This window comes from Cyprinodon tularosa, unplaced genomic scaffold (assembly GCF_016077235.1).
Source record: "Cyprinodon tularosa strain WSP-4 unplaced genomic scaffold, ASM1607723v1 ctg212, whole genome shotgun sequence".
Taxonomy (NCBI): Eukaryota; Metazoa; Chordata; class Actinopteri; order Cyprinodontiformes; family Cyprinodontidae; genus Cyprinodon; species Cyprinodon tularosa.
The window spans coordinates 50,462-75,384 of record NW_024038786.1 but is presented as its reverse complement, the minus strand read 5'-3'; the positions used below and the strand labels follow the sequence as shown (position 1 = coordinate 75,384).

At 38.3% G+C, this 24,923-nt stretch overlaps 1 protein-coding gene across 5 annotated transcripts in view; it reads left to right on the top strand.

The window, feature by feature from the left end:
• The window catches only part of LOC119783871 (protein TANC1-like), a 144,146-nt gene extending 119,783 nt beyond the window's left edge, over positions 1 to 24,363 (top strand). For 3 of the 5 annotated variants that reach the window (XM_038285575.1, XM_038285578.1, XM_038285579.1), the window contains 14 exons: positions 3,574 to 3,682; positions 4,270 to 4,392; positions 5,891 to 6,127; positions 6,895 to 7,080; positions 7,237 to 7,315; positions 16,274 to 16,407; positions 16,612 to 16,735; positions 16,823 to 16,998; positions 17,916 to 18,048; positions 18,593 to 18,622; positions 18,726 to 18,817; positions 19,236 to 19,382; positions 20,914 to 21,014; positions 21,094 to 24,363. In XM_038285575.1, the coding sequence (XP_038141503.1) occupies positions 3,574 to 3,682; positions 4,270 to 4,392; positions 5,891 to 6,127; positions 6,895 to 7,080; positions 7,237 to 7,315; positions 16,274 to 16,407; positions 16,612 to 16,735; positions 16,823 to 16,998; positions 17,916 to 18,048; positions 18,593 to 18,622; positions 18,726 to 18,817; positions 19,236 to 19,382; positions 20,914 to 21,014; positions 21,094 to 22,600 (3,178 nt within the window). In that variant the 3' untranslated portion in view covers positions 22,601 to 24,363. The remainder of the gene's footprint in view (positions 1 to 3,573; positions 3,683 to 4,269; positions 4,393 to 5,890; positions 6,128 to 6,894; positions 7,081 to 7,236; positions 7,316 to 16,273; positions 16,408 to 16,611; positions 16,736 to 16,822; positions 16,999 to 17,915; positions 18,049 to 18,592; positions 18,623 to 18,725; positions 18,818 to 19,235; positions 19,383 to 20,913; positions 21,015 to 21,093) is intronic. The other 2 variants (XM_038285577.1, XM_038285576.1) reach the window with 2 other exon arrangements.
• The last annotated feature ends 560 nt before the right edge of the window (positions 24,364 to 24,923 follow it).

Below are 24,923 nucleotides of genomic sequence, written 5' to 3'. Positions count from 1 at the left end.
TTGCAGAGCTTTGAATCATCGTGTAGAAGGTGAAACAAAGCTGGTATTTTGTCATTTTTGAAGGTTCATTTATAAAACTTTTTGAATAAGAAACAATGTAAAGACACATAGTGAAAGGGAGCAGACAGAAAATAGAAAATCACAAATTCTAAAGGTTTTACATTATATTCAAGTCAAAAAAGGCAGCCAATGTCTTTTAGTTTACTTTATCGCTTCTTAAACCATAAGGGCATCATAGTACATACGTTTTAGTTCACTATTTTGTAAATCCATGTTCAATTTGTTGCACATTAAGGGAGCAGACTTGGTACAGTATGTTAGAATTTATTTGATACTAACTTCACCTTAAAACCTTGTTTATTGTTTCCTGTTCTAATTAATCTAAAAGGTCAATCAGCAATTGGCTAAATAAAACAATTTTTGCTGCCACAATTTTGAATCTATGTACTTAAAAAAAAAAACTTAAGAAAAGCACTGAAAGTTTTCCTTAGTGCTGCTATGTGTGTAGAGAGTCTCCTCCCTGTGGTCTGCAGAGGTTTATGTGTGCCTGTACCTTTAAATTATCCTGGTAGTCATTGCCTGGCTTTAATCTCTTTAAAGCAAACCTGGTATCAAAATCTTATTGCTCTCTAATAAGTCTGGTTGGGAAAGCTGAAGTGGTCTAAAGCATCAGGTTCTGATGTTTAACAGGTTTTTCTTCTTCAGTTTCTTGTTTTTCCTTCATGTTTGATGAATAGACTTTATGCAAAAGCCCAAATTGCTTCAAATCTGTTTGGATCAAACTTTTGAGGTCAATTCAAAAATGCAGTTGATCGATTAAATGGTGGGGAAAAAAGGCGTAATAGCTGAGGATTTTAAATTAATAATGAAAATATTTATTAAAGCCGGTGAAAGTTCTCAGTCATCTTGGCCTTGGTCATTCCAAAAAAAGAAAATTAAAAACAATCCACTGGACTTTATTTCCAAGTTTGAAGACGTTTCGCTTCCTATCCAGAAAGCTTTTTCAATTCAAAATTTTAGGAATAGTGTTGAGTTCGAGGTTTTATACCATTTGGCTACTGTATAAAACCTCGAAATCAATGCTGTTCCTGACATTTTGAATTGAAAAAGCTTCCTGGATGGGAAGCGAAACATCTTCAAACTTGGAAATAAAGTCAAATGGAATGTTTTTAATTTCTTTTTTTGGGGGAATTTAATAAAGCCATTGTCTATAGTTGCCATTGGGGGAAAAACAGCTGCCAGTCATGGTGAGCTTTAAGGACTAACTTAAGATTCCAGCTTAAAGTGATACAGCATCCTTAGTGAGTAGCTAGTACGTGTAGCATCATATATATTACTGTGCTTTGCAACCGCAAGGAGCCTAACTTTCATATCACAGTAGTGATCATTTTTAGCTGATGTTCTGAACACCTGATTGCATGAACCTGGAGGTTGGTGATTTTATTGTGAAGGTTCATTGCAAAAGCACCCAAATTAGACTTGAGCTCCATTTATCAACAGGCTAACTGGGCCGTATCGATTAGACAAAAATGGAGAAATGTAAGCAGAAGTCATTTATCTCAGTCATGTTTTTGTGGTCTGCTTAAAGGGATTTGAAATATATTAGTCTGCAAGGGCTCAGATTCTGGCCAAAAATGTTTTTGGGGGGTTTGCTTTGTTTTTGGTCTTAATGTGTAGGAAAGGGATAACCACGACCAACTTGTCTAAGGACTATATTAATGACTTTATTTCAGCAATTTTTTGAGAGATGTCATACACTAAATGTTATTTTTTAGGTTAACCACCAAGCCTAGGCTCCTTTTCTTAATGATGATGGATAAAACTTGTTTTTCTCCACCCTTTTAGTAATTTAACCACAAGAAATCTGATCAATCCTCATGGATATATAAAAAAATCTGACTTTTATTGAATAGAAAGTAGTAATGAAATAGAAGTAAGCAAGTCTTCTGGAATTTTAGTCCCAGCCCTGAGTACCGATGAGTTGGTTTGATCCATATCATCCCTCGTGCTTCAGTCTGATTTGGCAATAAGCAACACTCGACATGACTTTAGCAGAAGGACAGTGTACACCAATGCAGAGCAGAAGGTAAATCTCACAGAATCTTATATGCTTACTAAATGTTTTAGTCAACTGCACCTTTCTTACTTGTTTTAAAACATATAAGATAGATAAGAACACAGGCTGCAAGGAGTCTGCAACCTGCTCTGGACTGTCAGACCTATGGGAATGAAACTATCACTACTCAATCCAAAGACTTGTTTCTCAACTAAATGCACCTATAAACTCTTTTAAGCCTTAATGTAATTTGTTTCACTTTACCATGGTTTTCAATTACCAAGTAAATCATGATATAAGGCTTTTTTTTTTTAACACATAAGGAAAAATTACCTCTGCTACAAAAATATATTGATAACATAGAAGTATCATAGCAATAAAAATAACATTTACTCTTTATTTTGATATGTAGAACAAATTTTATTTAAAACCTGCTAAAGTGAAGGGATTATTATTCAGAATATTAAGTTCTTTGCAGTGTAGAACAAGAAAAACAGGTGTCTGCTCAGGTCTGCTGTCAGCTCCTGTTTGTATTTATTGCCGTCGTATAACAATGTTGCTGTATTAAAAATAACGGTTGGCACCAATTTTGTGCTTATGAAATGAGTCTGCAGGTCATTTAGGACAGAAGATAATTTATAACCAGCTGAATTAGTCTTTCTTGAAAGTGAGGAAATGTATAGCAGTTCTTATCCCCCTGACAGAGAGCCAGTAAGATGTTGTCTGTAGAGGTTTTAAATGGTTATTGTTCTTTTAATGTAAAATGCAGCTGCTGTAGAAGAACTATTAAAAGTAGAAGATGCGGTAGCAGGTTATAGAAATAAAGAAACAGGATCTGAACAGTGGATGTGTAAATCTGATGTGCATTTTTTATTTAAAACAAACTCCCTCCTGTCTTTATAATATATCCCACATATCCCCATGTTCTGCTGGGCTCTTTTTGCACTGCAAGGCAGAGCTGCTGCAGTTTCCTGATTCGAAATTCTTCGCAGCAGCCATGCACACCTAATAAGATGAAATATGTCGGCCTGGTTCCCTTTTTTCCTCCCTCCTCTCTCGTTCACCTGTACACACATACTGATGATGCTGAAATGAACCAGATCCATGCTTCATATTCTGGTCATTCACAAACCTTCCAGCTCCATTAAAAAAACACAAGCTCACAGCCTTGCATAAACAGACAAAGGCTTACTGAACAGTACTTTTCAGTGCTTGTATACAAATAGATGGAGTTGTAACCAGTTCAAAATGATCTGCAATCATGCGTGTCCATTTAATGAAGTGCTGCATTAATTAGTGCTAGAGAGCTCACCTAAAAAAAAAACAACCTTGTGCACTTTCTTCCTTTTTTTATTCCACCCCTCCATGGATCAATTAAAAGGTTTTGCAGCACATTCACACCGAAGTAGAATACAGAGGTTCTCCACGATATCAGAATAAGAAGTGCTTTCATGCTTTTGGTTGAGCCTCTTCTCGTCAGGGCAGCAGAATAATCTCTCTGTTGCTTTGTAATTTAGGACTGGCCACGCCCTCATGGCCTTTATGCTGTCCCGCCAAGAGGGGAAACTGAATCGTCAGCAGACAATGGAGCTGGGACATCACATCCTGAAAGCACACATCTTCAAGGTGAAACCACTGAGTCATCTCTGCAACATTGAAATCTTATTTTATACAGGGACTTGCAACTGTAGTCATAACACTTTGACATTTTCCTGTCTGGTCACTTTGTTACCACATTATATGACATGTGACAGATCAGCAAAAACAGCTTGTGTTTGTTAAGTGGAAAGAAATCCATGATATTCACAGTTGTTTAAAAGAACGAATCCAATAAGTGGACTTGAAATTTCAGTTCCACCCCACTTAATTGTCCCTGTAATACTGTTTCTGGGACATTTTAACACATGGATTTGCTTTGATCTGAACCAAACTATTGTAGCTCTGCATGTTAAGCCACCACCCTGCTGAAGGTCTCATTCAAGGATTACCTTATAAAGCTCTAGCCATCTTCAAAGTAAATTGCACTACATACAAGTGCTTTTCAATCTTTAATAGAAATACTTTGTATTTCTCTGCTACATAAATCCCCGGTATGATAAAGTAAGGTTTGTGGTGGAAATATGCAAAAATTTGACCTAGAGTATGAAAACATCTGTAATTCCCTGTATGTGTGTTTGTTTATATTTCTGTGTGATGTATTGGTTTGCCTGCAGGGTCTGAGTAAGAAAACAGGCGTGCCATCCAGCGTGCTTCAAGCCCTGTGGATCAGCTGCAGTGCTGATGGTCTTTCAGCAGCCTTGGCTTCCCTGAGGAACCTCTACACACCAAATGTCAAGGTAAAGAGGCTCATCATCTCCTATGTATGTACAGTAATTTAAACATGCTAGAACTATTGAAGCCTCTGTATTTTTTTATTTTTACTTTGCCAAGCAAAAAAAAGATGTTTCATAGGATTGTTATTGCTTCTTGTTCATGATATCGCATCAAGAATCTGAGTCTCACTAGCAGCGTTCCTGGCACACACTGTGATATTTTAATTATACACTAAAAATTGGCCTAAGATTCTCTTTTTCATACTGGGAATGTTCAAATTTGAAATCATCAGAAGGACAGCGAGGAGCTGAAAACTGAGGGTACGTGGTTTATGTGGGGAAAATAGAAAATGTGGGGGAAAGGTAAGTTTATGAAAAATACAGAGTAGGGGGGTCAGGCAAAGGTAAATCTTTTCACTCTGAATATAATTACATATATTTATACAGTTTTTTTTTCCTCTCTCACCACTGTTAATAATTAGCCAACCTGTGCAGAGCATAATCATCCTTTCCCATCGCTAATTAGACTAATGCTGGTAGCAGAGCTCGTTAAACTGCTATCGTGACAACTGGCCGTGTATTACCCTCTACATGAGTTGTTTTCAGGGGAAATAATGATCGGCCTTCGCTGGAAAGGCTATTACATGCAAATTATAATGTTGTCTATTGTACAATTGAATGATCCCGAATTTTTTATTTTTTTTTCGTTTGCTTTTTACTTCGCTATTAAGGTTGTGCTGTCAGTGAGGCTCTATCACTTGTCTGGTGTGAGTCAGTGGGTGCACTTGCAGATGCATTCACAGAGACACAGGGGAGCGACCTTGTTCTGTCCTTAGGTGAAGAACAGTTGGTGTTAATTGATTCGATGGCGGATTTTATCTCATTTTATGAGTCTTTAAGTTGTGCAATCTTGCTTGACGAGATTATTTTATCATTTATTTTAGTCCTTATGGTTGAGAATAACACACTTTATACAGTAATTACATTAAGTGGGAAACAACTACTTTAACTTGTGTCTGACCTAAGTCCATCCTTCAAAAAACCCCATGAATCACTGAATGATTCATGGTTTTCAAGGAATACTCGGGGCACAATGGTTAAAATTTTCATCTTGAAATTTAATCAGACTCTCTTATTTAATCATCTCTATGATTAAACTTGATTTAAATTGCTCAGAAAAGGGGTCGAAAATTTGACGTCTTTTCTCAGAGATTTAATACATAACATTTTTCTAACTGAAGCTTACATTTTTTCTGTCATTAAGATCTTTATTTAGATTTAAATTAGGAATATTGTTAATAGAAAATAAAAATAAAGCTGGGTCTTTGGTACAAAGTAATTGACTGAGATCAGAATTTGTTATTGCATATACATTTTACAATAATAGAGCGAAAGAGAGGATCCTTTATAATATGGGTGCGCAGAAAGCTAAAGGGTTAATCTGTAATCCATATGAAGCTGATTTATACTGGATCTCACCATTCTGTTTGTCTAATTTATACATTTTCACCCCTTTTTTTAGGTCAGTCGCCTCCTGATGCTCGGAGGGGCAAACGTGAACTACCGGACTGAAGTCCTGAACAATGCGCCAGTGCTTTGCGTCCAGTGCCACCTCGGTCACCATGAGATTGCATCGCTCCTGCTGGAGTTTGGTGCCAGCGTTGATGTGGTGTCAGAAAATGGGATGAGCCCGCTGTGCTTCTCAGCCGCTGGTGGACACCTAGGTCTAGTCGTACTACTTTGTAAGAGGGGGGCCAAGGTGAGGACCTTGTCTTTCATAACTTAGAATGTAATTTCTGCCTGCTGTTATACATGAAGTGACTCTAAAAAAGTATTTATACCACCAGAATCTTTAGTAAACTGCTACAAACTCTACTTTCTGTTTTAGATTCATGTGATAGACCAACAGGTAGAGCATAATCATGAGGTGAAACACTAATATATAGCTTTCAAACAATTTACAAATGATTGAAAAAGCAATTTAGCCTCCTTGGGTTTCATATTTTCATTTTCCAGTAACATGTGTTAAAATAGAATAGCTTAGATGAAGCATATTTTTGTGATCCAGTGGCTTATTTAAAGTCAAGTTGACAATCTGTGGTTTAAACTGAAAAATTGCTCATCATCCAGCCTGACTGAGCTCCTTTATAAAAAAAGGAGTTAAACAATTTGGTCCCTGGATCTTAGAAAGGGAGAATCTCCTTGATAAATAAATCTGCACGACGCCAGACTTCATTGGAAGAAGAACGAAGAAAAGCTGGAAATACTCCCTTCCTGTTGACTGTGTTGCTTTCTGTTGGTTTTTAATAATATGCATATTAATGTGTGATTGTAACAAGACAAAATCTGAAAATACAAGAACTACCTAATGCATGAATACTTGTTCAAGACTATAATTGTTTTGGCATGACTTCAATCTCCAGCCATGACATTATGTAAAATGTCTGCTGCACCTGATTTACATAGTATGGGAAATATATCTTCTATTGCTATAAAATAATCCCCCAAATCTTTCATTTTTTCCAGGTGAATCATGTAGATAAGAGCGGCCAGTGTGCTCTGGTCCACGCCGCGTTACGTGGACACATCGAGATCATCCAGTACTTGTTGGAGCTTGAATGGAGTGTTGAAGGGCAGCAGCAGGACTGCTCTCTGAAGAACAAAGCTCTGCAGCAGGCTTTGATCGCAGCCTCGAGCATGGGACACACACAGGTCTGACTGACATGCATGCATCTTAATATAGAAATCCAACTGCACAATCAGGGTTTTAAAGAAGCAGAAAGTTTTGCATACTGTATCATCTTAAAGGTTTATTTGATATTTTATACAGCAATAGTACGCCATTAATCTAAGTTTCTTTTTTGACAGGTTGTGAGAGCCCTGCTGGCGCTGAAAAATGAGCATGCTGTGCAAATTGATAGTCATGACACTCTGTGGGGCGAGACTGGTATGTCCTCATCAATCTTTTTGCATTTTGTGGCTCTTTCATATGATGACCTGCTGTTTTCCCATAATCAACCTTGCTGCTGTAATTGAATGCTGGACTGGAAGGGCTTCTAGTTTTGCTCGTCTTTAACGCAGTGGTCATTACAGCCACATTTAGATACATAAAAAGTTATTTAACACTCAGTAAAGGGAGATTTACTTGCAAGCTGCAATACTGTCAGTGGTTAGCAATTAAAAATAAATCAACAATTTGAATAGCTCAACCGACCGATACTGTAATTTCTCCAACCTATTTAAGACAAAATTAAATCATGTTCCGATCAGTAGTTTAGGACTGGAGCACTTCTGCATTTATGATGATCCCCAGTGTAGAAACTCAAACCCGAGTAGCAGCAGCCAGAAAGTCGTGGTGAAGGTCTGGGGTCCATCTGGATTGTGCAAATCTGTTAGAGTCTTTTAAACCAAAGCAAAGGTGCAAAAGCGATAACCATGATAAGTCCTATCTGAATAGTGCTGGCATTAAGGAAAATAGTGGAAAAAATAAATGGGATGCTTCTTATGTATAGCTCATTTAGCATAGGGACCTCCCAATGTTCCTATCTGACACATAGCAGCTATACGGTTTCCTACAATTCTTTTCATGGCCTGACGTTTAGTTACAGCCCACCTGAGTTTTACAGAAATACATTATTTATTCTGTTTAACACATTAAAATGTAGAAACCTTTTTACTTTGGGGGTTTTGTAGTGAACAGCTTTAGCCAATTGTTACAATTTTAAAACTTTTGTTTGGGTTTTGACAAGCATCATCCATTTGAGGCGGGTGAATTTCAGGGCGAAGGTTTCTCATTCGGTGTGAACGTACCTTCAGACCACATCTGATTTGCAAATATGCACTCTGATGAGGAATCCTGTTCAGGGGGTTGAATCATTTTGAGACCACAGAAGTGATAGGAAGTAGGTTTAATAGGAAAATCTGGGTCATTTTATTTTTATTGAGATGGATTTTATTTATTTATTTGTAACAGGTTTAATAAGAAGTTCAGATGAATTTCCAGAATTGTTTTGCACCTTTTAATACAATATACCTAATCTGCATTTTCATACTTTTATGCATTATGCCCCAAATTTTCTTGTCTCCAGCATTTTTTTACATTTCACTTTTCAACAATCTGCTGAACAAACTAACAGTGCACATGATGTATAAATAATAAAACCTAACAATAACAAAAACATTTCTCTCGGTAACATGTTCTTTATTGTTATTTTTTCATCTTAATTGAATATAAGTGAATGAAACATTTCAGCACAGACGGTAACTGACACACGTAAGGTAGATTGTATTTAAATTAAATAAAAGGTACAGAAAGAAAAAAAGAAAAAAACAATTTGCTGATGAATGTAGGAAGAAGCAATCACGTTATAATTTTAAAATAACCAGCAGCTTTTATTTGTTGTTTGAAACAACAGGAACCAACAGTCAAACATCAGTTTTATTTTCAAGTGAACAGTTAAGAGCTAAAAATACTTCTCCCTTTTTTTCCCTCTGAAAGTCTGCCTTCAGGTAAAATGTTCAAAAACGTCTCTTACTTTTCAAACCAGTGATTGAGGTTATTTGTGGATGATCATAGTAAAAGACAGTCTGAAAAGACAGACAGGTAATAGAAGCTTCTTTGTTTTGTCTTGAGTTCTAAGCTTCCAGGATTTTGTTCTCACTGCTCTGCACTCTGCTTATCTAGGTCAGGGTACAAAATGGACCTAATTAGAATCACAGTATTTGCTCATTAGAACCATTATTTGGTTTTACTTCAGAGGTAAATGTAATTTTTTCTTTTGACCTCAGATGGTGCAGATTTAAAAAACCCTATAGTTGTTAGGGAGCCAGTGTTGTGGTCATTTAATGGCTGCCAGAGTTTACTGCATTATCTGTGCAAACAAAGGGTTGCATCTATTAGAGTCTGAAGTTTGAAGAGGAAAGCAATTTCTTAATCATACAAACTAATAACATATCACTCAAGTATATATATATATATATATATATATATATATATATATATATATATATATATATATATATATATATATATATATATATATATAATCTGTCCAAAGAGTGTAGAGCTGTTCAAAGGATTGAACTGATATACGGATCAGACTTCCTTCTAAAAACTGTACTTTTTTACTGCTGCTGTTGACCCGAGACACTAAGGAATGTTTGACTGGATGTCAATCCCAAAGCTGTATAATTAATTAGTATATTATAAACATTGTTAAGAGGATTGTGATTTGATTGATGTTGCAGCTGAGTCTCAGTAATTGTTAGAGCACCTGTAGTATCTGCGGTTAACTTTTAGGGACAAATGCTTGTGACTCGATGCACGACCTTTTATATGTGATATGATATCGAACCAAAACAATTTAATTTACCAAAGAAGTCCTCATAAACCGGCTTTGATTAAACCAGAGCCTCCAAGACCCGTACAATTTATATAATTCAGGCAAATTGGGAAACAAACCAGTCGTCTGTTTATCCATGTCAGTGTGTCTACCTGCCCTTACATCTGCTGACCCTGACGGAACACTTTGGTTGTTGTTTGTGTTTATAAGACTTTAATTTTCATATCTAATTCTCATAAATGAATACTCTAACTAGACACTAACCAATTCTCTGAACATTAATTTTAAAATGTTTTTTAATACAATAGTTTTAAAGAAAACACATGACGCTGTAGATGTTCACTTAGCACTATCACATGCACTAGTCTCCATTAGTCTGTCAGGAGCCTAGCAGGACATCAGATTCAGTAATGGGACGTCAGTGTGTAAGAAAACATATAACACAAGTCCAGAAATATAAATTTCTTTCCACTGCAGCAGAATCACTCTGCTGTAACATTAACATGAAACATGATCCAATTTGAACAAGATTCAACTGCCTTGAAACCGAGTAGCTCAGACTGGCTACATAGTTTTATGATCTACCAGATGATGAGCATTATGTCTTTTTGGTGTCATTATAATGCTGAATAGATAATAGTAGTCAAGCACTCCAATTGGTCAATCGCCGCTTAGTTTTCCAACCCATTGTTTGATCCCGCACAAACTTTAATTTGAAGCAGCAATCATGGGATATATATTTTCCTTTCATCTGTAGTACAGGAAGAAAAGCAGCAGTGTACCTCTCAGCTTTATGAACAATGATCCATTGGGTTGTTCCTCTTAAAATCATGCAGCTGCTTTATAGAGTGAAAGTAGAGGACAGCAACAGGCTAAGATGACCATATATGCTCATTTACAGGTGCTGGTCATAAAATTAGAATATCATGAAAAAGTAGATTGATTTCAGTAATTCCATTTAAAAAGTGAAACTTGTATATTATATTCATACATTACATACAAACTCATATATTTCAGATGTTTATTTTGTTTAATTTTGATGATTACAAATGACAACAAATGAAAATCTCAAATTCATCATATCAGAAAATTAGAATATTGTGAAAAGGTTCAAAATTGATGGCCCCTGGTGCCACACTCTAATCAGCTAATTAACTCAAACCACCTGCAAAAGCCTTTAAATGGTCTTTCAGTCTAGTTCTATAGGCTACACAATCATGGGGAAGACTGCTGACTTGACAGTTGTCCAAAAGACGACCATCAACACCTTGCACAAGGAGGGCAAGACACAAAAGGTCATCGCTAAAGAGGCTGGCTGTTCACAGAGCTCAGTGTCCAAGCACATTAATAGAGAGGCGAAGGGAAGGAAAAGATGTGGTCGAAAAAAGTGTACAAGCAAGAGAGATAACCGCACCCTGGAGAGGATTGTGAAACAAAACCCATTCAAAAATGTGGGGGAGATTCACAAAGAGTGGACTGCAGCTGGAGTGAGTGCTTCAAGAACCACCACACACAGACGTATGAAAGACATGGGTTTCTGCTGTCGCATTCCTTGTGTCAAGCCACTCTTGAACCACAGACAGCGTCAGAAGCGTCTTGCCTGGGCTAAAGAGAAACAGGACTGGACTGCTGGTGAGTGGTCCAAAGTCATGTTCTCTGATGAAAGTAAATTTTGCATTTCCTTTGGAAATCAAGGTCCCAGAGTCTGGAGGAAAAGAAGAGAGGCACTTCATCCACGTTGCTTGAAGTCCAGTGTAAAGTTTCCACAGTCAGTGATGGTTTGGGGTGCCATGTCATCTGCTGGTGTTGGTCCATTGTGTTTTCTGAGGTCCAGGGTCAACGCAGCCACATACCAGGAAGTTTTAGAGCACTTCATGCTTCCTGCAGCTGACCAACTTTTTGGAGATGCAGATTTCATTTTCCAACAGGACTTGGCACCTGCACACAGTGCCAAAGCTACCAGTACCTGGTTGAAGGACCATGGTATCCCTGTTCTTAATTGGCCAGCAAACTCTCCTGACCTTAACCCCATAGAAAATCTATGGGGTATTGTGAAGAAGAAGATGCAATACACCAGACCCAACAATTCAGAAGAGCTAAAAGCCACTATTAGAGCAACCTGGGCTATCATAACACCTGAGCAGTGCCACAGACTGATCGACTCCATGCCACGCCGCATTGCTGCAGTAATACAGGCCAAAGGAGGCCCAACTAAATACTGAGTGCTGTACATGCTCATACTTTTCATGTTCATACTTTTCAGTTGGCCAACATTTCTATAATTCCTTTGTTTTTATTGGTCTTCAGTAATATTCTAATTTTCTGATATGATGAATTTGAGATTTTCATTTGTTGTCATTTGTAATCATCAAAATTAAACAAAATAAACATCTGAAATATATGAGTTTGTATGTAATGTATGAATATAATATACAAGTTTCACTTTTTAAATGGAATTACTGAAATCAATCTACTTTTTCATGATATTCTAATTTTATGACCAGCACCTGTATGTTCGCCCTCACCTGTCAGACAGCTCACCTGTATTTTCATTTTCACCTAAAGTCCTCCTGCAGGTGTATTAGTCCAATCCTGTTGCTTTGATGTTTGGAAACTCAAAGCCGGTGTCTTTTCTAAAATATCCTGATCAAAACTAGTTCAGTTCAGTCTCTAAAAATGCCCCCTGATAGCAAACTTTGAGGCTTTCTGTCCGTATTCATGCAAATGAACCTCTGTGTTTGTGTTTAAATAGAGGCACATCTGATTGTTCATCTGTGTAAGCTCTATCTTTTAAAATCCCTTTTTAAGGATGCAAAGCCTTTCCTCCTCATGCTAAGAAGAGGTCTAATGCAGGCAATCATTATGTGCATCAACAACCCAGGTTTACAGCAATGATCAACAAACTATTGTGTTCTTTTAAAAGTATTTCTCACCATAAGATCTGTCTATCTACCTTATTAGGGTCTCTGCTTGTGAGAAATTTTCCTCCTTGTGGAGTATGTTTAAATTCATGATTTTCTGATGAATATTCCTCCATTAAATAACTGTCTCTCACAGAGTAAATACTGTTTAAAGTCAGAGGTTTTAACTCAAACTAAGTTCTGCCTAATAAAATACAGTAAAATAAATCAGGAATAGCTCCACACTTATTAGCCCACAAATATATTCTTCTTTAAGCTGTATTGTAGATGTTGCTATGCCTGTTTTATTTGTGACTAAGCAAAATAAATCTTCGTTTTTAAACCTTCCAGGCTTTTAGGGGTGAAAACATGTTCACATATAGACTATTATACTTCAGATGTAAGATTTTAATCATAGCTTCACATTCATCTTCCACAGACTTGAAGGACGAACTGAAGAAGCCCTCTAATATATTTATCTGCTATAATTCCTCTCCTACAATTTAAGGATAAATATTATTCAAATCAATAGTAGTCAAGCTCTTTCTTTACTTTGAAATCTACTGAAAACTCTGGTGCTAAAGTTGACTGTTTAAGAGAGATACACATGCATTTCACAAGATTTAAAACTGTTCCTGGTCTATAGCCTCTGAAAAACGTTTCACTAATAAAAAGGTTTGCAAGAACTTGAATAAAAAGGTTAATTAGCTGCATGACTTTAGCTTTCAGACAGCTGCTTTGTTTGTGGGTGAACGCATACCAATGCAGTGAATTCTGTGGTTAATAAGTTTAATAAGAAACCACATGAATATGTTGAATTTTTTTTCTTTCAGGTAACTTTTCTGCTGGTTAAACCCCGTATGTGTGCAATGGCAGCTTGTTATTTACCGCAAGCTGCACGATCAGATGGGGCGTGCTTTCATTCTCTGTACATCGGTGTTTCTGTTGCTCTGCTTATGGTCCTTGAGCCTTTTCTAATCAACTTTGCTTTTTTATTATTCAATTCTAAAAAAGCATAACTGAGGGAAAAACTCAACTCTTGGTTTGTCACTAACATTTTTCAGTATTGATGAAAACTCTTTTTTTATTTATTTTTATTATTTATCAACAAACCTTTTCTAAAATGTCATGTCATGAACTCTGTTGTTGGGAAAGAGGATACGAGACCGTAACTGGAACCATGAACGCCTCCTCTAAGGAATCTATTTTTTTTCCCCTGTAAAGTTCAGGTATTATGTAATGGAATTTTGTTGAGATGACATAAATGTTATCATTATTGGTCTGAGTATTTGAAAACAGCTGAAAACAGCCATCAGTCAACAGCTGCTCTTGTGTCAGTTCTTTGTAAACTAGCGTGCACCTTTCAGACTGTTGCTGATGTCGCTCCCAGGAGCCTGAGCTAAGTTTAGCTGTTATGGAGTCATTGTTCCCATGTGTGAACTGTGTGAGGATATCCACGTTTTTAACAGATGGCGGGTGGGGTTGTTTTTGGCTGGGAGGACCGTTCATCCAGATGGATGATGTCGGTTAGATATGGAGGATCTGTGGCACCTTTCGTCTCCGAGGTGAATGTGAGAACGGAGCTGCTCCCATTCCTCTGGTGGGGCTTGCTCTGTTTGGAGAACCAGCTTTCATTTAGGACCGCTCCATCTGTTCTCTGTAAGCATCCAACATTATAACTGTCTCCTCTTTGTAGTAATATACCTCTCGAGCTGTTGACTTTTCATCCGAGCGATTTAGTGGTTTGAAGAGGACCAAAAATGCAAACAGGAATGTGTGTCGAACAGAGCTGGTTGACTGTCTGCTTGTGTTTGTGTGCTGATGCATGAAATGACTGAGTCCTCGTCTCTGTCTATAAAGTCTGGGGAACACGAGGCAGGAATTTAATGAGTTTTAATAAGCACAAACCTTATCTGATTTAAACTCAATTAGCAGTGAACATTAGCTGCATATCTTTAGTTTGTGAGGGATGGAGTTCCTTTTTATAGCTAAACTTTCCCCTTTCTGTCCACTCCCTTCACTAAAGTTGTAGGTTTTAGCAATATATATCACTATGCAAGCTATTCATACAGTTTGTATTTCACTTCGGTCTCTCAACAAACCCAATTATTAATGTGTCATTCATATTTAATGTGTTACAACAGCACATACAGTGCTTGCTTACCTTGGTAGAGGGGAAGGAAAATGTTTGATGCATGTTTTTTTTTATTTTAATTAATGCTTAATAATGAAGTTTTGTATTCGATTGTTGAATTCAAACCTTTTAAAAACAATCAAGCCTTTTGGGATTTGTCTCTATCCTCTTTTCACATCTAAAAAGTCATGTTTTATTCTTTTTCTTTCATTGCATTCTGCTTTAACTCTGCTTTTATGTAAAATGAAGGTACATTTTTAAATTGTAGTTCTGGCTGGATTCTTTATTGCCTTTCTAAAGGGACTAACAGTTGTTTTTCTTTTCCATTCCTGTCCTGTTTTTGTCTCCATCTGCTTATGTATCAACTCAACCCAGTAACTCAACCAATTTATTTGTTTTTTTACTAAGAAGATTAAAAACAACAAAAAGATTTTTAAATTTTTTAGTTTAAGAATTCATTCTCTGTCTAACTTAACACTATTATCGTAATTGATTAAAAAAAAAAAAATCATCAAGTGCAAACATCGTGCTGCATGGGTGGATAGTTTTTTCTGCTTGCAGTAACGTTTCCATCAGGTTTAAAATTGTATCTTGCTGTAGAAATCCCCCTTCTTGTTAGAGACAGCATGATGCTGCCACTACCTTATTTCATTATGAGGATGTTGGGTTCATAGGAAATTGTTTTCATTTTTTTAGGCTAAGAATGCCAGTTATCAGGCTTAACTATAGAGCTCATTCTTAACATTTTTGCTGTTTCCACTTCCTTTCTTGTGGCAAACTGGGATTTTAATGGATTTTTATTTCCGTGCTACCATAAAGGATAGATTTGTAGAATTCTAAACCTATATATATATTATTTTTTTTTCCATCTGAGACCTGTAAGTCTACAGCATCTCCAAATGTTTTATTGGCTGCTTTTCTATAGAGAACTTTTCTCTCATTTTTCTTTCATTTTAGGTTTATATCCATATCTAGCCTGTTTTATAGTTTAATTTCCATTTTCAGATGGTGGATTGAAGTTTTTTTTTTGTTTTCAAAAGCTGGTGGATAACTTTAATTTATCTTTCCAAAACCTTCTCACTGACCGTTCGGCTATGGTCATTGGTCTTTGAGATGCCTTGTCTTAATTTTCACCAGCTGATGACTTCTCAGAGAATTTGGATTTGATACTATTGCACCAATATACAGTAGATCTAGTTAATAGCAGCGGGACTGAAAAGAATTTGGTTGCACAGGTTTTGTTTAGGCGACCAAAGTAAGGGAACTCTATACCTCTTCGTACTACACTTTGTGTTTTCATTTGTTAAATAAAATTGCACAGTCATGTTCTGCTTCGTTTTGTCTAACACATTAAATTGTAATAAAATAATATTTAGTTTATTGTAGAAACATAAAACATTTGGACATTTTTAGATGGTGATATTTCTACTTCCTCATGGTGCTGAATCAAATCATCTTTACACTGTTTTCTCATCCTTGTTTTTCTAAATTCTGACAAATCTGTTTGTCTTCTTCTCTTTGTAATTCAGCGCTGACAGCTGCTGCAGGCCGGGGGAAGATGGAGGTGAGCAGCTTCCTGCTGGAGCTGGGGGCGGTGGTGCAGCAGGTGAATCGACGGGGGGTGTCTCCCTTGTTCTGTGCCGTCAGGCAGGGACACTGGCAGGTAAGATCTGCTGAGCAGCTTGTTTATTCCTGACAAACTCTCCGTTTCCATCTGCAGTAACCGGTCTCAGTTACTGCCTCCACTCTGATGCATCACAGCAGCTGTGTTCTGGTCTAATAGATTTTGGAAGGACTACTGTCCATATGCTAAATTAAAACCCTGTCTGATAGCTGCTATAACTCTAACTTTGTTGTTGTTTTTTAGATTGCAGAGCTGCTGCTGCAACATGGTGCTGACATCAACATCAGTGACAAGCAGGGCAGAACGCTGCTCATGGTGGCTGCCTGCGAGGGTCACCTGAGTACGGTAGAGTTTCTGCTGTCTAAAGGTGAATTCAATAACTTTACACCCTCAAGACGCTCATCTGTTATCCGAGTTGAGTAAATAACCTGTTTGGGAATGTTTTACCTTAAAGGTGCTTCTTTAACTTCGATGGACAAAGAGGGACTGATGCCTCTGAGTTGGGCATGTTTGAAAGGACATAAGAATGTGGTGCAGTTTTTGGTGGAGAAAGGTGCGATAATCGACCACACGGACAAAAACGGTCGAACGCCGCTGGACCTCGCTGCCTTCTATGGAGATGCTGAGATCGTAAGTGAAACAGCCAGTTCCACAGATACAATAAACTTTCAGCCCCTGTTATCAGGGTCCCCATATGATCTCAGGAAGTCTAAGGAAAAAAAAAAAAGAATCAAGATTTTTTTTTCTAGGTCTGGAAAGGTGTGGAAATTTCTGTTTTTCCAGACTTTGTTTCTGGCAGCAAAGATAACATGGCAAAAAAAAAACTTGATTTCTGAACATGGTGAACCTCCATCAGTGTATATAAATATAAATTGTGATCAGTAAAAATTTTTGATGGAGTTAATGTACTTAATTGATAACAATTATTAGCATCTTTATCACAAGCAGTATATGGATCAAATAAACAACCTTATAAATTCAAAACCCCTTTTGCTCCTAAAATCGACTGAACATATGAGCACAGCAACACAAAAACACAGTTTTTAATCCAGTATTTAGATTATTCCATCATCCAAATGATGAACCTCTGATATTTTAAGTAATTTTTCTCACAAAATACTTCTGCAGAAGTGTGAACTAAACAGTGCGTGATCATTATTTATAGCAGAATTCCTTGCATTGAATATGGTTAAATTACACATAGCAATAATGACTAGATTATTGCCATTTGTTCCATTTCCTATATTGATAACAAAACTTTCACAGTGGATCTATGCGCATATATATATAAGGGATAAGGGTCTTTGCCCAGAGACCCAGAGTGGCAGTCGAACTCAGAACCTCAGGATTCTAAGCTCTATACCCTAACCACTAGGCCACCACTCCCCAAATAAAAATTACTTTACTGTCCATATTAAAAAAGTGGAATCACATTATTTATTCAAAATGAACGCATACCAATCACGGCCATAATACGCATATACACAAACATTATTTATATATATATAAATAAAGAAATAATTTGGTGTGTTTCCTTCCTCCTGTAGGTCCAGTACTTGGTGGAAAGAGGAGCAGTGATTGAGCATGTGGACCACAGTGGGATGAGACCTCTGGACCGGGCCATTGGGTGCAGGAACACTTCGGTGGTGGTGACTCTGTTAAAGAAAGGGGCCAAGCTCGGTAGGAGCTCTTCTATATATTATTTTTAACTCGCATGAACTGTACATGTAGTTTTTTTTGGCTTGCTGAGTTGTCTGATAAACACAGAAAAATCATCTTGTCTCCAGTCTGTTTGTGTTGCTCAGTATCTCATGATTCTAAGAATAATCCCAGATAAATTTTCTGGAATGTGTTTGGGGGGGGGGGTCTCTGTCTCTCTAAATCATTGGTTTGTGTGTGTTGGGTCCCTTTCTTGGTTATGTGGAGCTTCACTAACTTTAACAATGACTTGTCACCCGATTCAACCGAAACTATGGATCTGGAGTCCATAGTTTATCTCCGGTGCTCTCTGCCATCTCAGAACAAGACTGATAATTGGGTGAACATCTAGGTTTTCTCTTCCTGCATTTGCAGCTGCAAACACAAAACCCATTTCAGGCTGAGTGACACATAATTGCATATTGTACCGCTGCACTTACTAACACATTTTCCCCTCGCTGCAAATGACGACTGTTGCTTGTCTTACCTCTCCCAACTCTTTCCTAACTGCCTTCAATAAACTAAGGCTACAGAACATCTCCTTACGATCGATCAGGTACAATCTTTAGGTAACTCTACCTTGTACCAATTTCAAGAGAATACTGTGATGCTCGGTGTGCCACAATAAAAGCTTCACAGGATGCTTTGTGTTTCTGCAGGGAATGCTGCCTGGGCCATGGCTACTTCCAAGCCTGATATCCTCATCATTCTCCTGCAGAAGTTGATGGAGGAGGGAAATCTGCTATACAAGGTAAAACTGCCTATTAAGTGTTGTTACACTGATATCTTTGTATCTCTACTGAAAAAGTGAGGCTTCATCGGTAAGCCTGGCTGATAATGTCAAGATTGTCTGTGGAGAGAAAAAAAAATCCATTTAATCATGATTATCTCTCGGTTTAGTTAAATATAGAAACTGAGTACTTAAGGAGTCATGATCGATGTTTGACATTTAACAGAGTGAGGTTTGAATCAAAAGCTGCTCATCCGGTGTAACCTTTTTTTTCCTTTGTATGAGAGCCTACCTTTTATTAAATCTATGAATGATTAGAGTGAAGAGGGTTAGAAATGCTTTCTAAGTTCTTCACTCTGTCCTTTATTTTTCACTCTTTTCTTCTGGTTCCATCTTTTTTTGTATTTTGCTGCACGCCTGACCTCATTGTGTCCTCAAGAAAGGGAAGATGAAAGAGGCGGCCCAGAGGTACCAGTACGCCCTCAGGAAGTTTCCTCGGGAAGGCTTTGGCGATGACCTGAAGGCTTTTAAAGACCTACGGGTCTCTCTGTATCTCAATCTCTCCCGGTGTCGCAGAAAAACCAACGTAAGTCTCTTTTTGCTCTCAGAGGTCCTTCATTGAATTAAAAGGCTTTGAGCTTGCCAGATTTCGGCTAATGCAGTTACAGGAATACTGTTTTGGTTGATGGAATTCTGTTTAACAGAAGTGTAGAAAGAACATATTTTCTAGATTACTTCACTGACCTTTCAATGATTGTTTTATTTCTAATAATTACTTCTGCAGAAAGAATTTGTTTCTATAGAACAACAGGAAGGACATTTGTATTCCTACAGCTGCTTATGTAATCAGCCTGAGGCCAACAGCTCACATAAAGCTGTCTCCTGTGCATTTCTGTACACTTAAACAGGTGTTTGTGCTGGAGACGAGTTGTGTGGTTTTTCTCTTCGTTCCAATCTGTGTCATGTTCCAGCCGAGTACTATAGCTGTAAGACATTTTACAAATAGTACTGAGGATCTGTCAGTTTAAGGGAGCTGCAGTCCATTGAATTATTGTGCTTCAATATTTAACATCATTTACTTTTTTTTTCAAAGCACTTTGCTTAAATCCGAAGCAAAATTGAGCATGTTTCCTTTCAGTTTTCAAGATACATTTTGGATTAAACAGTTTCAGGGTATTTCTAAGGCTTGTACCAATCAGAATATTACAAAAAAATCTACAACTCATAAAGCTGTGACCTAAAACCTGTGGATAGATTTTAGCCTTCCTGCTGCTTGTGGTTACTGTATGTTAATGAGTTATCATGAGAGTAATTGTTGAAATACAAAAAAGAGAAGTTAGACATTTTTGAACTATTTTAAGCATTTTATTAGTGGTTCATTAGTGGTTAGTGCATTAGGCTCAGATTTCCAATATTTTCATCCGTTTTCGTATGGCGAATGTTAAAAGCGCAAAAGGACAAAACAAAGCAACTTTTTGTACTCTGTTTAGCTTTCCCCCTGGACGGCATACACTTGTTCTCCTTCTCACTATATGAATAAATTGCAGATGTAAGGATATGTCATAGATATGCACTTTGAGCTGATGGCATGTTTGAGTCTGTATACTTCAATTAACTACTATTCGATTCATAATTAGTTGAAAATTATTTCAGCAATGCACTCATCAATGAATTGTTTCTTTCACTATCAGAATAGGTTTGAGTTTCTGACTTAAACCAAAGTTGATCAGGCTGCAAGACAACTAGGGATACCTGAACAGAGTGTGCAGGCCAGACTTGAATGTCAGATGAATAAAGAGATGCAGCAGCTTATTGAAGCTCCTTTCAGCTTTTATAGTTATTGTGAAAGATGTTGAACACCTGGATCCCCGTGGAACACCCCATAAATCAGCCCAAGAATTTGTCTACTGCAGCTTTTAATACCGTTTTGAGAGTATAGCAAAACAGTTTACTGAGTTTCATCAGGTACTCGTACACAAGGCTTTAACAGGAACCCTGACATCTTTAGAGAAAGTCATTGTTTCATAAAGTCCCTTTGGATCTTATAATAAGCAAAGCTAAGGGTGTAATTGTATAGTATTAAACATTTTTATGGTATAATCTTCTTGTTTTGGTAGGATTTTGGGATGGCTGAGGAATTTGCAACAAAAGCTCTGGAGCTGAAACCCAAATCCTACGAGGCATACTATGCCCGAGCCAGAGCTAAAAGAAGCAGCAGGTAAAGTATTCAAAATTCGACCAGCTGGAACTGATCGTTCTTGTTCCGTATCCGCTAACATCGCCCCTTCTGTTCGCAGACAGTTCACTGCAGCCCTGGCTGACCTGCATGAAGCAGCCAAGCTGTGTCCCAATAACAGAGAGATCCGTCGCCTCTTGGCTCGAGTTGAAGAGGAGTGTAAACAGATGCAGAGAGTTCAGACTAAAGGAAGCGTAGCTGGAGCTGCTGCTGCTTGCAGCCAGGCGTCAGGAGGCCATGATTCTGATCCAGAGCAGGATGAAAGCCATGTCAACCCCTCAGAGCACAGGCTGGCAAGGACCTTGGAAGCCCAGAGAGACATTCTAGAGGAGGAAGAAGAAGAGGAGGAGGATGACGACGATGAAGAACCAGTGGCCTTGAAGCGTGACAGGACAGGTGAAGCCTGCTGGTCCCAGAACAGTTTTTCTGTCAACAGAGAATCCAACGCTGTTAACAACTTTGTAACTCCCATCTCACCTCCAGGCTCCAACAGACCTCCTCTCTACCGATACCCTCGAGAGCAGCGGGAGGCACTAGCCCAGCAAGCCTTGGTCCTGCAGCCCACCAAGCAGGCCCAGATAGTAAAGACCAATCAGCACATGAGTTCCATGCAAGCTGCAGGGGGCCGCTCTGTCGGGGCCAAATCTCAGTACGCGCCCTCCAGCCCTTTGCCAAGCCGACACATGTCCAGCAAGCTGAAGCCAGGCCCAGGCATTGACATAAGCCCCCTGCCCACTCCAGCCGATGAGCCAGTATACGAGAACCGCATGTTGTTGGGGGCTGCTTCCTCTGCCATGGGTCAGAGTTGTGACAGTGAGAGCCTCTTTTCTTCCCAGGCCTCTTACTTATCTTGCAGCTCCTCAAAAGCTCTGGGGCCAGAAAGACTGTCTGCCCACTCTGCTTCGTCTCTGGAGGGGCTGGGGTGCTCTGGTCCGGGAAACCAGGGGAACCTGGACCCTGCTGCAGCTGGGCCTCAGGGAAGCATGCGTGTGTCCAGCTCCACCAGCAGCCTGGCATCCAGCAGCAGCTTGTCAGACAGCGGCAAACTTGGACCTGACGTCCGCAGCAAGATCTCAGACAAAAAGCACAGCCAACAGGGCGGCGCCACGTCGGAGTACAAACCCAGACCCTTCATGGGCATAACTGACAAAACGGCCCGATTTCAGCAGCAGCAGTGTCATCCTAGCCTTCAGTCTGTCGGTCGCAGCTGGTTTAACCACTCTGCTGATGGCTTATTGTGTCACAACACATCAGCTATAGGTCTGCCGCGAGGTGACAGCGAGCTGTCTTATGGCAAGACGGTGAGCACTTACCAGGAGCAGCACAAGGCTCCGCTGCCAAAGGGTGGCGCGGCGATGAGTGGAATACACAACGGCATGGTTGCCAAGGAATTTGCGGAGAAGTTCTGCCAAGCGGCCAACTGCTACAAGGAGTCCAAGCCAGCGCTGGCCATGCCGCACACTTTCATAGACAGTAAGCCCAAGCAGCTCGGACTGGGTCGAGATAATCCTGCCATTCACGTAGCTTCAATGAAACCAAAGCGATCTTTTATAGAGTCCAATGTGTAAAAATTTTTTCTCTCTTTACTGTTTAAGATGCACACAATTAAAAATCATTCATTAGAGGAACAGATTTTTTTTTTCACAGGATCTTTTAAGAAGTTCTGGTTATCTGGCTGCTTGTGAACAAAAACAGGCAGATCAGAGTTTTATCCCTCTCAGTCTGCAACTTCTGTTACACGACAGCACGCTCGCCGTTATTTAGCCAAGCTGGTATGGTTGCACTGAAGGAGATCTGCAGACCTGTCATACAATCCTGATCAAAGCAGCAATGACCGTGAACGCTTTACACACAGTTAGGCCAAACAAGTGCTTCGACAACACATGCAGTGAGAGAAATGTTAATACTGAACCATTTTAAATAAAGGTTTGAACTATGTCCATCACGTCTATGGTGCTGATTGACGGGTTTCGAGGAGTTCCTGGCAGATTCACTTTCCCCACACTTTGTACACTTTGTTTCATAAAGTACACTTTAACAATTTTCTAGACATCCTGTTTGTTTAAAGGGTCTTTTAAGTTTAGGTTTAATGTTTTAAATTGGTCATGATAAATTAGACATTACATTTGGTTCATCCTACCGGGTTTGACCCTTTCAGGCCTTCTTAGCCTTGGGTCCTGCAGTAGAAATAAGACTGATTACAGAATAGCCATGGAAAAAAAACGAAAAACATCTCAGTAAAATTGCCATTTCTCTTCGACTGTTTTGTTTTTACACAAACTGTGTGAAACGACTGTTTAGGTTAGCGGTTTGTCGTCGAAAACCATCATGATATAAGTTATTTAAGTAGCAAATTAAAGTAACCACGAGGAATGTCTTTATGTAGTTAATGGAAATTAAACCTCCACATTCCTGCCATATTTTATCTGCAGGATTTCAAATCCTAGACAGATGTCTTAGGTTTTATGTGCAGAGGAAGTAAATATTCTGTATAATTGATTTTAAATTATTTGAAAGAGTTTTATATTTCTTAGCATTTCTGTAGAGCTAAGAGGGGCTTTAGTTTCACTTCACCATGTAACTGCCGTAAAAGAATCAAAAGTTATGGTTAAATAAGTAAAATGTCCCTTTAGCCTTCATTTTTTGGGATATTTTTCAGTCTATTTCCAAAATGTTCTGAACCTGTTCAGTTGAGCCTAAAGAATAAAAATGAACCCTAGTACACTTTGTGATAAAAGTGATTCAGTCAGAGTTCTTCAAGAAGTGTCTGAAAGATCAACTAAGGGATGGGCATTCCTGTGACTTACGAAGGATGTTATAGATCCTCATGTGTATATTATATAAATATTTACTGTTTATTCTTTTCCGTGAAGGTCTATGTTAAGTGTATTGACAAGTTCAGACTTGTGTATTTTGACTTTTTTGGCACAATGTTGTTGAAATGGTGTTAAATATTTGTACATTGCTTAAGCCACCATTAACACTGAATCCTTTCTGTATCTGCTCGTCGTTGCTGTCTAGTTAATTTATTTACATTGCCAATGGCTTGGTTAATTGTACAAGCAATATATTTTATATAGTTATTTTTGCACAGCTACATTTTATGACTCAGCAATGAGAATTCAGCGCATGCTACAATTGCAGTTTATATCAAAGAGTAAAACAGAATTGGTTTGGGGGCTCGGCACCATCAGCTTTATTTTATGCTGTACGTTTAATGCAGTTGTTGTCATGTTATCAGTATTGTGAGCTTTATTAGCTGTGATCACATACTGTCCTGAACATTACTGCCACCATGGAGAGCAAAATAAAGACCAGCTAAGGAAAAACACACCTGTCTGCTAGTTTTTTTCTTAAACAGATTATAATTGACACATTTTAAAAGGTCTAAACCTACAATTATTTAGCGTGTTTCTACCAGGAAAGTCCTTTGGTTAACTTGTTTAGATCAAAAGCAGATTTTTTATTTATTTCTTACAGCTTTCATTCACATTGTATTTATAGCAAGTGAACTATAGCTGATGTTAAAACTACTTGTGTGATGATTGGACAGAAACGACAAGGATAGACGGAGCACATACCCAGAAACGGAGGAAGTCCTGCATGCTGCACCTTTGTTCTGCATGTTTGTGCTTTGTTTTTGTTTTTTCACAACTGCAAAATCTTTGAGGGTAAAAAGCAACTCATTCATGCCATGCATGTATCGGCAGGAGATACTCAGAATGCTGGTAGCAGATTTGATCAACAGATTGCTTATGAAACAAGATTTCAGCACTCGGTTTACAGCTACAGTGGCTTGTTAAGTCCAAACAGACCTGTTTTCTGTTGGGTTCTTAGCGAGGAAGTTTCATATTCACACCAGAAGCGACGTAGACAGAGACCCTGTTATAT